The 12390-nt window shown below is 63.3% G+C and overlaps 1 protein-coding gene across 1 annotated transcript; it reads left to right on the top strand.

The window, feature by feature from the left end:
* The first annotated feature begins 913 nt into the window (after window positions 1–913).
* On the top strand, window positions 914–10645 carry ACADVL (acyl-CoA dehydrogenase very long chain). The gene is made up of 20 exons (XM_074941346.1): window positions 914–990; window positions 1322–1394; window positions 2314–2382; window positions 2751–2823; window positions 3045–3109; window positions 3495–3629; window positions 3749–3893; window positions 4340–4469; window positions 4649–4774; window positions 5304–5502; window positions 5801–5905; window positions 6034–6120; window positions 6239–6301; window positions 6628–6729; window positions 7107–7204; window positions 7415–7487; window positions 7730–7802; window positions 8417–8489; window positions 8830–8905; window positions 9791–10645. The coding sequence occupies exons 1-20, from the start codon at window positions 929–931 to the stop codon at window positions 9926–9928; spliced, it is 1965 nt and encodes a 654-aa protein (XP_074797447.1). The 5' UTR covers window positions 914–928; the 3' UTR covers window positions 9929–10645.
* Window positions 10646–12390: the final 1745 nt, after the last annotated feature.

The following is a 12390-nucleotide window of genomic DNA, read 5'->3' as shown; positions in this document are numbered from 1 at the left end:
TTTTCTGCTTTGGGGGGCTCATATCTCCCAGTGGGGCTGGGATGAGGGGGCTCAGTTACCATGGTGATATAGTACCCTGAGAGCAGCCTGCCTTCAGGCCTAAAGAAAGCAATGGGAGAAGGTGGCCATTTTAGGTGAGGGCAGCCTGGCTTCAGCCCCATTGGGTAATGGAAGGAGGTGGCCATTTTAGGGGAGGGCAGCTTGGCTTCAGGCCCGCTGAGAGCAGTGGGAGGGGGCGGCCATTTTGGCTAAGGGCAGCCTGGCCCCTGGCTCATTGAGATCAATGGGCAGTGAAATGCGGGGGAGGGGGGAGTAGCTAGGTTCTCCCCCCAAACAAACCCCACAGGGGGACCCCCAAACTGCCCTGCTACCATTGGCCCATCACATGCCCAGGGCGCTAATTTGCATGCAAGACAAGGAAGGCTGGGGGGGGGGAGTGGTTATGAGTGAGCTGGGCTTGTGAGCCCCGGGGGGGGCAATAGACTCTGGAGAGGGGATCCCTGGGTGGGGGGGCTGTGAGCCAGGGGGGGGGAATAGACTGTAGGGGGGATCCCTGGGGGGAGGGGACTGTGAGCGGGGCGGGGGGGAATAGACTGGGGGAGATCCCTGGGCGGGGGGGCTGTGAGCCGGGGGGGAATAGACTGTAGGGGGGATCCCTGGGGGGAGGGGACTGTGAGCGGGGGGGGGGGAATAGACTGGGGGGGATCCCTGGGTGGGGGGGGGCTGTGAACGGTGGGGGGGAATAGACTGTAAGGGGGATGGGGGGGTGGTGACGTGTCCCTGATGACATCACTCCCCCCCACGCCCGAATGGCGTTTCCCAGGATTCCCCTCCCCAGGCAGGCCCCTCCCCCAACCCATGGGTGCGGGGCGGGGCCGGCCGGGTCCCGGTGACCTTGCGGGGAGGGGCGGCCAGACGGCCCGTCACCATGCAGGGAGCGAGAGCGGCCCCCGGGCTCTGCCTGCGGCTCCTGCGCCAGCCCCCCCGCGGGTGAGGGGGGAGGGAGAGAGACCTGGGGTATTGGGGGGCATTGTAAGGGTGGGGGAGGGAACTGGGGCGGGGGGAGCTGGGGGACAGGGGTCTGGGGGGGACAGGGGAGGGGGAGCTGCAGAGGGGCAGGAGTAGGAGGTGGGTGGGGAAGGGGAATTGGGGGGCATTTTGTGAGAGTGGGGGAGGGGAGAGGAGGAGGTGACCTGGATTAGCTGGGGGGGGTGACTGCATGGGGAGGTCAGAAACGGGGGAGCTGCGGGGGAAGGGGTTGCCCCTCCCTTCCTCTGTCCCCATAGGGCCTCACCGCTGACCTGTTCCTGTCTCTTCCTAGCTCCGGGGGGGCCCTGGCCCCGACATACCCCACCCCCCTGACCCCCTGTCTGTACAGCACCCATGCTGCCGAGGTAAGCACGTGGGGGTCTCAGCAGGGGGGGGCTTTCCCCACAGTCACCATCAATCTCTCCTGTCCTGCCCTGAAATCCCGGTGAGGCTGTTAACCGGCCGCCCCGCCCCAGAGGTGGCCGCATCTCGGCGCCGGGCGAGGGGTCCCCGGGTCACCGGCCGCCCCGCCCCAGAGGTGGCCGCATCTCGGCGCCAGGCGAGGGGGCCCCGGATCACTGGCCACCCTGCCCCAGAGGTGGCCGCATCTCGGCGCTAGGCGAGGGGGCCCCGGATCACTGGCCACCCTGCCCCAGAGGTGGCCGCATTCCTATTTAAACCCTGCGTTACCTGGAATCTGGTCTGTGCCAGTGAATCTGGGTGAAAGGTTTTGTTGTTCTGGGATGAGTCACGGGACACAAGTATTTAGAGGAAAGGTGACAGCTGGGGCCGGGGGGGACTGTCAAGGGAGGCGTAAACATCTGAACTGGTCCCCTGGAGAACAATACCAGAGAAGGGGTACGGAAGGTATCCCAGCCCTAGGGCCCCCCCCAGCTCGGCTGGTGCCCCTCACGCCCGATCCGCAGCCCCCTGCCAGCCCAGCCCTGCCCCCCCATCCCTAGCTCTGCTGGTGCCCCTCACTCCCAACCCGCAGCCCCCTGCCAGCCCAGCCCTGCCCTCCCATCCCCAGCTCTGCTGGTGCCCCTCACTCCCAACCCGCAGCCCCCTGCTAGCCCAGCCCTGCCACTCAGCCCTGCCGGTGCCCCTCCCTCCCGCCCCGCAGCCCTCTGCCAACCTAGCCCTGCCCCCCCGCACAGCTCTGCCGGTGCCCCTCACTCCCGACCCGCAGCCCCCTGCCAGCCCAGCCCTGCCCCCCCCAGCCCTGCCGGTGCCCCTCACTCCCGACCCGCAGCCCCTCACTGACACTCACTGTCTCCCCCGCAGGCTGTGCTGGATAAGGCTGGAGCAGGGACGGCTTCCCAGACCGTCTCCAAGGCCAAGTCCATCCTGGAGGTACGTCTGTCGAACCGCAAAACCCCATTATTAACCCTCAGGATCCCGGGGGGGGGCAAGGGGGGGTGGGGGTTGTGGCTCTGCTCTCTCCTTTGACCTCATTCCCAACCCCCATTCGAGGGGGATCGTGTGTGTGTGTGTGGGGGGGGGGGGGCTTGGTTCCCACCCCCAGGTTAGAGGGGGTATCGCCGGGGTCTGATGTGGGGGCGGGGGGGCCTCTCTGGTTGGAGAGCAATTGGCAGGGCTTGCTGGTGCATGGGAGGGTTGGCCCCCCATTTTTCCCCTGGTTCAAGGGGGATTTGGGGGGTCCCAAAGGGGAGGGAGAAGACCCTGATTGCCCCCGCCCTCACTCTGTCCCCACACCCCAGGAGTCAAAGTCTTTCGCTGTGGGGATGTTCCAGGGTCGGATGAGCACGGAGCAGGTGTTCCCCTACCCCACAGGTAAAGGGGAACTGGGGGGGAAGTCCTGGGGGGTGGGAGGCTTGCTGCCCCCATACTGGGGCTGGGAGGAAGCGGGGCTGCAGGGGCTGCCCCATTGGCTTGGGGGGTGACTCCAAGGGGGAGGAGAGGGAAGTTGGGGGCAGGGAGCTGGCAAACCGCCCAATTCCATTGGTCCCCCCCATCACTCACTACCTGACTCCCCACCCTGCTCCCTCCTTCAGTGCTGACCGAGGAGCAGGCCCAGTTCCTGAAGGAGCTCGTTGGACCCGTTAGCCGTTTCTTCCAGGTGAAGGGGGGATGTGTTTGGGGGGTGGCTGGGGTTGAGTTTGTGGGGGCTGAAATGGAAGGCCTGGAATATGGGGAAGGGGTTGAGTTGGGGGCTGGGCTGGGGGAGACATGGGGAGGGGCTCGTGTTGTGTTTGGAGGGGCTGGGGGGAAACATGAGTGAGGGGAAGGGGCTGAGTTTGCAAGGGGCTGGGTTGGAAGGTTGGCAGAAAAGCAGTGGGGTGGGGCAGGGCTGAGTTTGTGGGGGCAGGCTGAAGGGCTGGTGTGAGAGCAGGCAGGGCTGAGTCTGGGGGGCACTGTGTGTGTGGGGGTGCAGGTGGGTGGGCAGCGGCCTGGATGAGGATCCCTCCCTCGGACTCCCCCTCTCCCCTCCTCTCCCGCCCCAGGAGGTGAACAACCCGATGGTGAACGACTCGCTGGAGCGGGTGGAGGACCGGACCATGCAGGGGTTGAAGGAGCTGGGGGCCTTTGGGCTGCAGATCCCCCCCGAGCTGGGGGGGCTAGGGCTGAGCAACACCCAGGTGAGACACGCCCCCCATTCCCCGTTCCCCTGACCCAGCCGGCGCCCCTTAGTGGGGAAGGTCCGTGCCTCCCCCAAGGGGGCGGCCGGCCAGCCCTGCGCTCACCCCTCTCCCCACAGTATGCCCGGCTGGTGGAGATTGTGGGGCTGCATGACCTGGGCGTGGGGATCACGCTGGGGGCCCATCAGTCCATCGGCTTCAAGGGGTTGCTGCTCTATGGGACACCCCAGCAGAAGCAGAAATACCTGCCACAGCTAGCCACAGGTGAGGGGCGCTGAGGGGGGTTTAAGGGGGAGTGATAGGGGTGTGGGGCGGGGAAAAGACAGGGGTGTGGGGGCTGGGAAGGGTGGGAGGGGATAGCGGGGGGTATGGGAGGATTGGCGAGGCAGGGAGGAGGGATTGGGATAGCGGGGGGTACGGGAGGATTGGCGAGGCAGGGAGGAGGGATTGGGATAGCGGGGGGTACGGGAGGATTGGCGAGGCAGGGAGGAGGGATTGGGATAGCGGGGGGTACGGGAGGATTGGCGAGGCAGGGAGGAGGGATTGGGATAGCGGGGGGTACGGGAGGATTGGCGAGGCAGGGAGGAGGGATTGGGGAGCATGGGCAGGTGGGGCCTAACAAAAGGGAGAGTGGCCTAATGCATGTGAGGGGCTCCTTAAGGGCATCGCTCCCCCAGCGTGTAACCTCGCCCCCCACCTCACCTCCCCAGGAGAGACCATTGCTGCTTTCTGTCTGACGGAGCCGTCCAGTGGCTCGGACGCCGCCTCCATCCGCACCACAGCCCGGCCCAGCCCCTGCGGCTCCTACTACACCCTGGATGGGGGCAAGATCTGGATCAGGTGCTCCCCAGCCCTAGGGGGTGCTGTGGGGCGCGGGGCTGGGGACTCAGCAGGGGCGCTCTCCCCTGGCAGTCAATACCAACCTTGGTGGGGCGCTCTCCCCTGGCTGGCAGGGCTGGCCTCCCCCCTTCCCAGGCATACCCCGCATTCCTGACTCCCCACATCTCTGCCCCACGCAGTAACGGGGGGCTGGCCGACCTCTTCACCGTCTTCGCCAAGACCCCTATGAAGGACGAGGCAACGGGCGAGGTGAAGGAGAAGATCACGGCCTTCATTGTGGAGCGAGCGTTTGGGGGGGTCACCCAGTGAGTATTCCCCAAACTCAGTCCAGCAGGGGGAGCGGATCAGGGGGCAGGAGCAGCAGGCACAGCTAGGGAGCATCTGTGGGAATGGTGGTATTTGTTGGGGGCATATTTTGGAGGGTAGGCCCCTGAGTTTTGGGGTGTCCGGGCATAACATGGCTTTTGTGGTGGGGTGTATTTCAGAGGTGGTGTATATGGCAGGGGTGCGTTCTTAGGTGTACATTTGGGGTGTTTGCACTGGGGTGTATGTTTCCGAGGCATTTGCACTGGTGTGTATTTCAGGGATGGGGTATATTTGGGGGGTGTTGTGGGGTGTACATTTTAGAGGGTGTTGGTGGGGGGGGCTGTCTTTCAGGGCATAGGTTCGGGGGGCATTGGGCCGTATTTGAGGACATAGGTTTCGAGGGACGTTGGCCGTGTCTGTATTGGGGGAGTTGGCAGGTGTCTTTATTTCGAGGTGTACATTCGGGGGGGCTGTATTTTCGGGCGTCGGAGCCCCCCTCTGCACACTCACCCCCCCCTCCCGTTGCAGCGGCCCCCCTGAGAAGAAGATGGGGATCAAGGCGTCGAACACAGCCGAGGTGCACTTCGAGGGCGTGCAGGTGCCGGCAGAGAATGTGCTGGGGCCGCCGGGCTCCGGGTTCAAGGTGGCCATGAACATCCTCAACAACGGGCGGTTCGGCATGGCTGCCGCGCTGGCCGGGACCATGCGGGGCGTCATCGGCAAGGCCGTGAGTGTCCCCCCCCCCCCCCCCCCACAGCATCCTCCCCCTGCCCCCAGTCTTCCCATGGTGACACCCCCTCTGGTGTCCCCCAGTCTCCCCACAGCGACCCCATCTCCCCACAGTGACCCACTCCCAATCCCCCAGGGTGACCCCTCTGCCTTGTGGGAATTCTCTCTCTCTCTCACTCACACAGCGCGATCCTGCTGCCTTGTGGGAAATCTGCCCACCACCCCATTGCATTGTGGGAATTTTGCACCCTGATGGTTGGGTTATCTCTCTCTCTCTCCCCCACCCTCCCCCACAGGTGGAGCATGCAGCCAATCGCACCCAGTTTGGGGACAAAATCCACAATTTTGGAGCCATCCAGGAGAAGTTGGCGCGTATGGCCATGCTGCAGTATGTCACTGAGGTGAGACTGCCCTGCCCCAGAGGTGGCCCCATCTCAGCTCCGGGTGAGGGGTCCCTGGGTAACCAGCCGCCCTGCCCCAGAGGTGGCTGCATCTCAGCTGCGCGCGCTCTCTCTCTTCCTCCGCGCAGTCCATGGCGTACATGATCAGCGCTAACATGGATCAAGGAGCGGCCGATTTCCAGACCGAGGCAGCCATCAGCAAAATCTTTGGCTCGGTGAGGCTCCGTGGGGCGGGGAATGGGGGCGGGGTGCTGGGGTGGGGCTGGGGGGCGTGGGTTCCCGGGTGCCGTGGGGCGGTTACCTGATCATGAGGCTGTGGGTTGGTTTCCGTAGGAAGCTGCCTGGACGGTGACGGACGAGTGTATCCAGATTATGGGGGGCACGGGGTTCATGAAGGTGAGTGGAGATACCTCCCCCCCCCCTCCCCCACCATTGCTGGGATCCTCCCCAACCCCTGCCCGACCTCTCTCCGCCCCCCTGGTGCCAGGATTCCCCCCCAACCCCTGCCCCCCTGGTGCCAGGATATCCCCTCTAACCTCCCCAACCCCTGCCCGACTTCTCCCCACCCCCCTCATGCCGGGATACCCCCTCTAGCCCCCCCAGCCCCCACCCCATCTCGGTGCCGGGAATTCCCCCCCCCCCTTGGTGCCAGGATCGCCCCCCCCCTTGGTGCCAGGATATTCCCCCCCCCGGCTAACGTGGCCCCCCACCCTACCCCCCAGGACGCGGGCGTGGAGCGAGTGATGCGGGATCTCCGGATCTTCCGGATCTTCGAGGGAACCAACGACATCCTGCGGCTCTTCGTGGCCCTGAACGGCTTCCAGGTGGGGCGGGGAGGGGCCTGAAATTGGGAGCATGGGGGGGCTGGGAGGGGCAACTTGAGGCTATCAAGGCGGGGGCTGTGGGGGGTGGAGCTCATGGGGGGGGCGTGTGGGGGAGGGGATATGGGGGCCGGGGTGTGGGGTGGGGATCTTTGCAGGGGAGGTGGGGGCTGTGCTGTCGGGGGGGGGGGGAAAGGACGGGAGATGATCTGTGGGGGGGTGTCTTGTGGGGGTGTGGGGGGGGCAGACAGGAGACCTCGGGGTAGGGAGTTGCTGGGGGGGAAGGGAGAACCTGGAATGGGGTGGGGGGGCTGGTTCCTCTCTGGGGGGGGTGTCTGTGCCCCCCCCACAAGTCACTGACCCCCTCCCACCCCCCCCAGAACGCCGGGAACCAGCTGCGGGGGCTGCAGCGAGCCCTGAAAAGCCCCATAGGGAACATGGGGCTGCTGGCCCGGGAGGCCGCCCTCCGCTTGCGCAGGTACCGGTGGGGGGGGGGCGGGGGGCGGTCTATGGGGGGGAGGCTCAATCTTGTGGGGGTGGGGGGGGTCTATGGAGGGATTCACTCTCCCCAGGGGCAGGTGGGGTCCCTGGATGGGAGGTTTTGGTCCTTGGAGGGGGGGGCGGGGAGGGCTGCCCTCTTGTATGGGGGGGGTCCGTCACATGCCGTCTGTCTTCCCCCCTCCCCCAGGAAAGCCGGGTGGGGATCCGGGCTTACCCTGAGGGACGTGGTGCACCCCGACCTGGACCCCAGCGCCGAGCAGGTGAGTCTGGGGAATTGGGGGGGGGGGGGGGTTGGGGAGGGGGGAGACCCTGCCTCAAACCCCCTCCCCCCTTGCAATGACGCCCGCCCGCCCCCGCCTTCCAACTCCCCCAACTCACACTGACCCCGTTAGGCCCCTATTATGGGGTGGTGGGTGGATCTCGGGGGCAGGGGATATTTGCGGGTGTAGGTCTGCCCCCCCCCGCTAATCCTGCCCCCCCCCCCCGTTCCTTCCCCCTCTAGCTGGTGCGCGGGGTCGATCTCTTTGGGGCCACGGTGGAGAAGCTGCTGCTCAAATATGGCAAGAAAATCGTGGGTGAGTTTATTTGGGGGACCCCGGGTGGGGGAGGGGGCGACATAGGGCTGGCTGGGGGAGGGGATCCCGGCTCGCTGCCTCTCTTTTTCCCCCCCCCCATCTGTAGGGCTTCAGCATGTGTGGGAAGTTTGGGGGGTGGGAAGGTTTGGGGGGCCCACTGTGTTGTGGGTGGGAAAGGTTGGGGACCCCCCAGGGCAGTGAGGGGCTAGGAGAAGGAAGGTTTGGGGGGGATCGGTGCACCTGGGGAAGGGGGCCCCCCCAGGGCAGTAAAAGTTTGGGGGATGGGAAGGTTTGGGGGGCCCCCGGGCAGTGAGGGGTTGGGGGACCCCCATGGCTGGGAGATGGCAAAGGCTGGGGGCCCCCCAGGCCAGTGAGGGTTTGGGGGGTGGGAAGGTTTGGGGGGTCCCCATGGCTGGGAGGTGGGAAAAGCTGGGGATCCCCCAGGGCAATGAGGGGAGTGGGAAGGTTTAGGGGGCACCCCAGGGCAGTGAGGGGTTGAGGGGTGGGGATCGGTGCACCGGGGGAAGAGCGTGGAAGAGAGGTTGTTTTGGGGGAGCAGGGGCTGGCTCTGCACTGACCCCCCCCCCCTTGTCATTCCCACCCCCCCCCCCCAGACGAGCAGTTCGTGCTGAAGCGGGTCGCGGATGGGGCAATCGACCTCTACGCCATGGTGGTGCTGCTGTCCCGGTGATGCCCGGGGCGGGGGGCACGAGATGGGGTGGAGAAGGGCGGGGGAGGCGTGGGGGGGCTGGCTGGGGAACAGGAGGGTGGAGGGAGCTGGGGAGGGGGGTTTGTGGGAGGTAGGGGTGTCAGGGGGGCTAATGAGGGGGGCGGTGGGGGGACTGGTCTGGGGTGTCCCCCCCCCTCCGTCCCAAGGGGGCCTATGGGGGGAGTGGTTCACCCCTTGGGCTGGGGGCCTCTGTGGGAGCAGGTCGGGGGCCTTTCTGTGTGTTTCTAAGGGGGTTCTTGGTCCCAAATTTTTTGGGGAGCCCCCCGTTCTAATGGCTCATTTCCCCCCCCCGCCCAGGGCGTCGCGCTCCCTGGCCCAGGCCCACCCCACCGCCCAGCACGAAAAGCTGCTGTGTGAGACCTGGTGTGACGAGGTGAGTGGGGGGCGGCTCCGGAGCCCCCTCGGGCCGCAGGGTGTCTGCTGGATCCAGCCCTCCCGGTTCTCTCTCCGCAGCCCGCCCATCCGTCCATCCCCCCCTTCTTCCATCTGTCTTTCCCCCCTCCCTTCCACACCTCCGTCCTCCATCCATCCAGTCGTCCCCCCTTCTTCCCTCCACACCTCCGTCCTCCATCCATCCAGTCGTCCCCCCTTCTTTCCTCCACACCTCCGTCCCTTCATTCCTCCGTCTCTCGATCCGCATCTCCGTCCCCCTCCCTCCGTCCCCCCCTTCTTCCCTCCCTCCACACCTCCGTCCCTTCATTCCTCTGTCTCTATATTCACATCTCCGTCCCCCATTCTTCCATCCATCCCCCCTTCTTCCATCCCTCCCTTCGTCTCTCCGTTCTCCATCCCTCCACACTTCCGTCCCCCCTTCTTCCCTCCATTCCTCCACACCTCTGTCCCCCTTCTTCCATCCCTCCGTTCCTCCCTCCACACCTTTTTCCCCCTTCTTCCATCCCTCCATCCGTCCCTTCTTCCATCTCTTTCCTCCCTCCCCTCCACACCTCCGACCTCCATCCCTCCACACCTTCGTCCCTCCATCCCTCCCTCCACACCTCTGTCCCCACTTCTTCCATCTGTCTTTCCTCCATCCCTCCACCCACACCTCCGCCCCCCCCTTCTTCCATGCCTCCATCCCGTAGACCCCTCTGTCATCCCTTTCTCTATCCTCCCCTTCCCTCCATCCCCATCCATGCATCTCTTTCCCCCTCCCTCCTGCTGGGTGCTGGTGAGGGGATGGGTAGGATTTGGGGGGTGCGGGGTGTCTCCTTGCCCGTCTCTCACCCCTCCCCTACTCTCTCTTCCTGTCTCGCTCCAGGCCTACGAGCGCCTCATGGCCACCCTGAGCCCACTGAGCACGGACAGCGCCCGGCACACCTTCCAGCAGCTGCGGGGCATCTCCCGGGCCGTGGTGGAGAACGGGGGTGTGGTCTCCCCCAACCCCTTGGGCTTCTGAGCCCCGACACAGCTCCGCCTGGGACACTGTGACCCCAAACTGGCCCCTCCCACTTCCCAGCACACACTTCTGCCCCCTCCCTGAAGGGTCTGGGAAAGGGGGGGGCAAATAGTGGGGTGCTTTCCCTTCCCCCAATATGCCCAGCCTAACATGCTACCTCTGGGACGTAGCTCTTCTGCTGTGGAAATGCCTTAACGTGCCCCTGTTGGAGGAGGGGGGAATGTCTGTTTCAAGGCTCCCCTGAGGAGGGGGGAAATGTGTGTTTCGAGGCCGCTCTGGAGGAAGCTGCCCTGTAGGAGGAGAGAAATGTCTACCCTGGAGGAGGGGGGAACTGCCCAGGGAGGTGGAATGTGTGTTTCGAGGCTCCCCCAAGGAGGGGGTAAATGTCTGTTTTGAGGCAGCCCCATGGAGGGAAATGTGAGTTACGAGGCTCCCCTGCCCCGGGGATAGATCTGAGCCTTAACCAGTCATAGCTGCTTTATGTTCCCCCAGTGGCCAGTCGGTTTTGGGGTGGGGAAGGTGCCAGGCTCGGGGGGGCAGAGTTGCCCACACATCTTGCACCTGTGGGAGAAAAGCGGGCACCCTGACACTGATGCCCTCCAAGCAGGGGTGCCCCCATTTCTGGGGTCACCCTGATCCCAGCCAGTATCAGCCCTACAGGGGAGCGTGGCCCGGCCGCTGTTTCCTTGTCAAAAATAAATAGAATATTTTGGATGACTGGATGTGTTACAACCAGGACTTCCCTGTGCTGTGGCTGGGGGGGGGAGACGGATTTTGGGAGGAGCTGAGGTTCAGACTCTCGGGTGGAGTTGTGGGGTCAGGATCAGAATGAGCCCTTTGGGGTTTTGGGGGGTTAGAGCAGGGGGCCTGGGAGCCAGGATTCCTGGATTCTCTCCTTGTTCTCTGGGAGGGGAGTGGGGGCTGGTGGTTAGAGCAGGGGGGGCTGGGAGCCAGGACTCCTGGGTTCTCTGCCTGGTGGGTTAGAGCAGGGGGCGCTGGGAGCCAGGACTCCTGGGTTCTTTCCTTGGCTCTGGGAGGGGAGTGGGGGCTAGTGGTTAGAGCAGTGTGTCCTGATCTCCCTTAATTACACCACCTGGGGATGTGCCCCACTGATTCCAGTGGGGAGCTGCTTATTTCCAGGGAGCCGATTGGGAGAAAAGGAATTGCTACTTGTGTACGGCATGATGCAGCCATGTGGTGAGGAGTTCCGCTGGTTAACAACGCCTTCTGGAGGAGTCTGTGGAGGGGCGGGGGGCTGGGAAGGGAATTAAATCACTGTGTGGCAGAAATGGACCATGCGGGGCTCAATATCCCGGCCCTTCCCTGCCATCCTGGATCAGACTATGAGCCCACCTAGCCCTGTATCCTGTCACTGCCCAATCCCCGCTATTTCTGTCCCATCCCCACCCCTCATTATTTGGTCCTGGCTCTAATTAATTGGATTGAAAGTCAATCCAAGGTTCTCATGATCTATGTAAGCGTCCCAAGTGGTTGCCTCACCAACCATCATGTGGCAGGGAGTCCCGCGGGTTAACAACCCTTCTCATAATTCTCCATGCCACTGTCTTGGGCTCAGACATCATCACACGGTGGGGAATCCGCACCAGATATAGAAATGGTATCCCTGGCTATAGCAATCCCGTGGCTGCTTCAGTGTCCTGTAACAAGGAGTTCCACTGGTTATCAGCTCAACTCCATAGCATAAAACGAGGCGATTTACCCTGGTATCGGTGAGCCTGATGCCAGAAGACGGCCTCCAGTTGAGGCGTGTGCCGTTTAAAGCATCGGTGGCGATGCTGGAGAGGGTACAGAGAGGAGGCAGAGGGCTGAGTAAAAATGCCTTCCGGCTCGTGAGCTGTTTGGCGTCTGGAAACACAGCCACCTGTGGGGTCCCGTGTCTACAGCCCTTGGCAGGGAGAAAACCTCGGGGGTCAACCCGCTCTTGAGTCTCGCGGAGCACAGCAGAGCCAGGCCGGACGTCGGGAAAGAGGGACCGATTCGTAACCGCGAGGGGCGACTGGCCGTCGGAATGGAACCGCCTGTCGGCGGAGCTGGTTGAAGCCCTTTCACGAATTTTCCAGCCCAAACCACGCCGTTTGGGCAAAACTGCACCTTTTCACGGCAAGATCGGTGATTTGCGGGTCGTTTCTTTTACGTTTCGTTCAGGGGGAGGCCTGTTTAATGTGATGTCGATAACTACGTAGCCGATGTGGTGTAAAAGGAAATCTTTCCCTCGTCCATTTTGTATGTATAATATTTTAATATAAAGATAACTTGAAATACATTAATGTAATCTGTATATTTTCACATGTACATGGAACTAATACATCTTAATATATATATATTAACAGATAATACATATTAGTATATTTAATACAATGTATATAATTTGATATATGTAAAGACTATATGTTTAGAATTAAGATAATAATCGGTTGTTGTATATTACATTTAATATTAGA

This window comes from Natator depressus, chromosome 28 (assembly GCF_965152275.1).
Source record: "Natator depressus isolate rNatDep1 chromosome 28, rNatDep2.hap1, whole genome shotgun sequence".
Classification (NCBI taxonomy): Eukaryota; Metazoa; Chordata; order Testudines; family Cheloniidae; genus Natator; species Natator depressus.
This window is presented reverse-complemented; position numbering and strand designations above follow the sequence as displayed.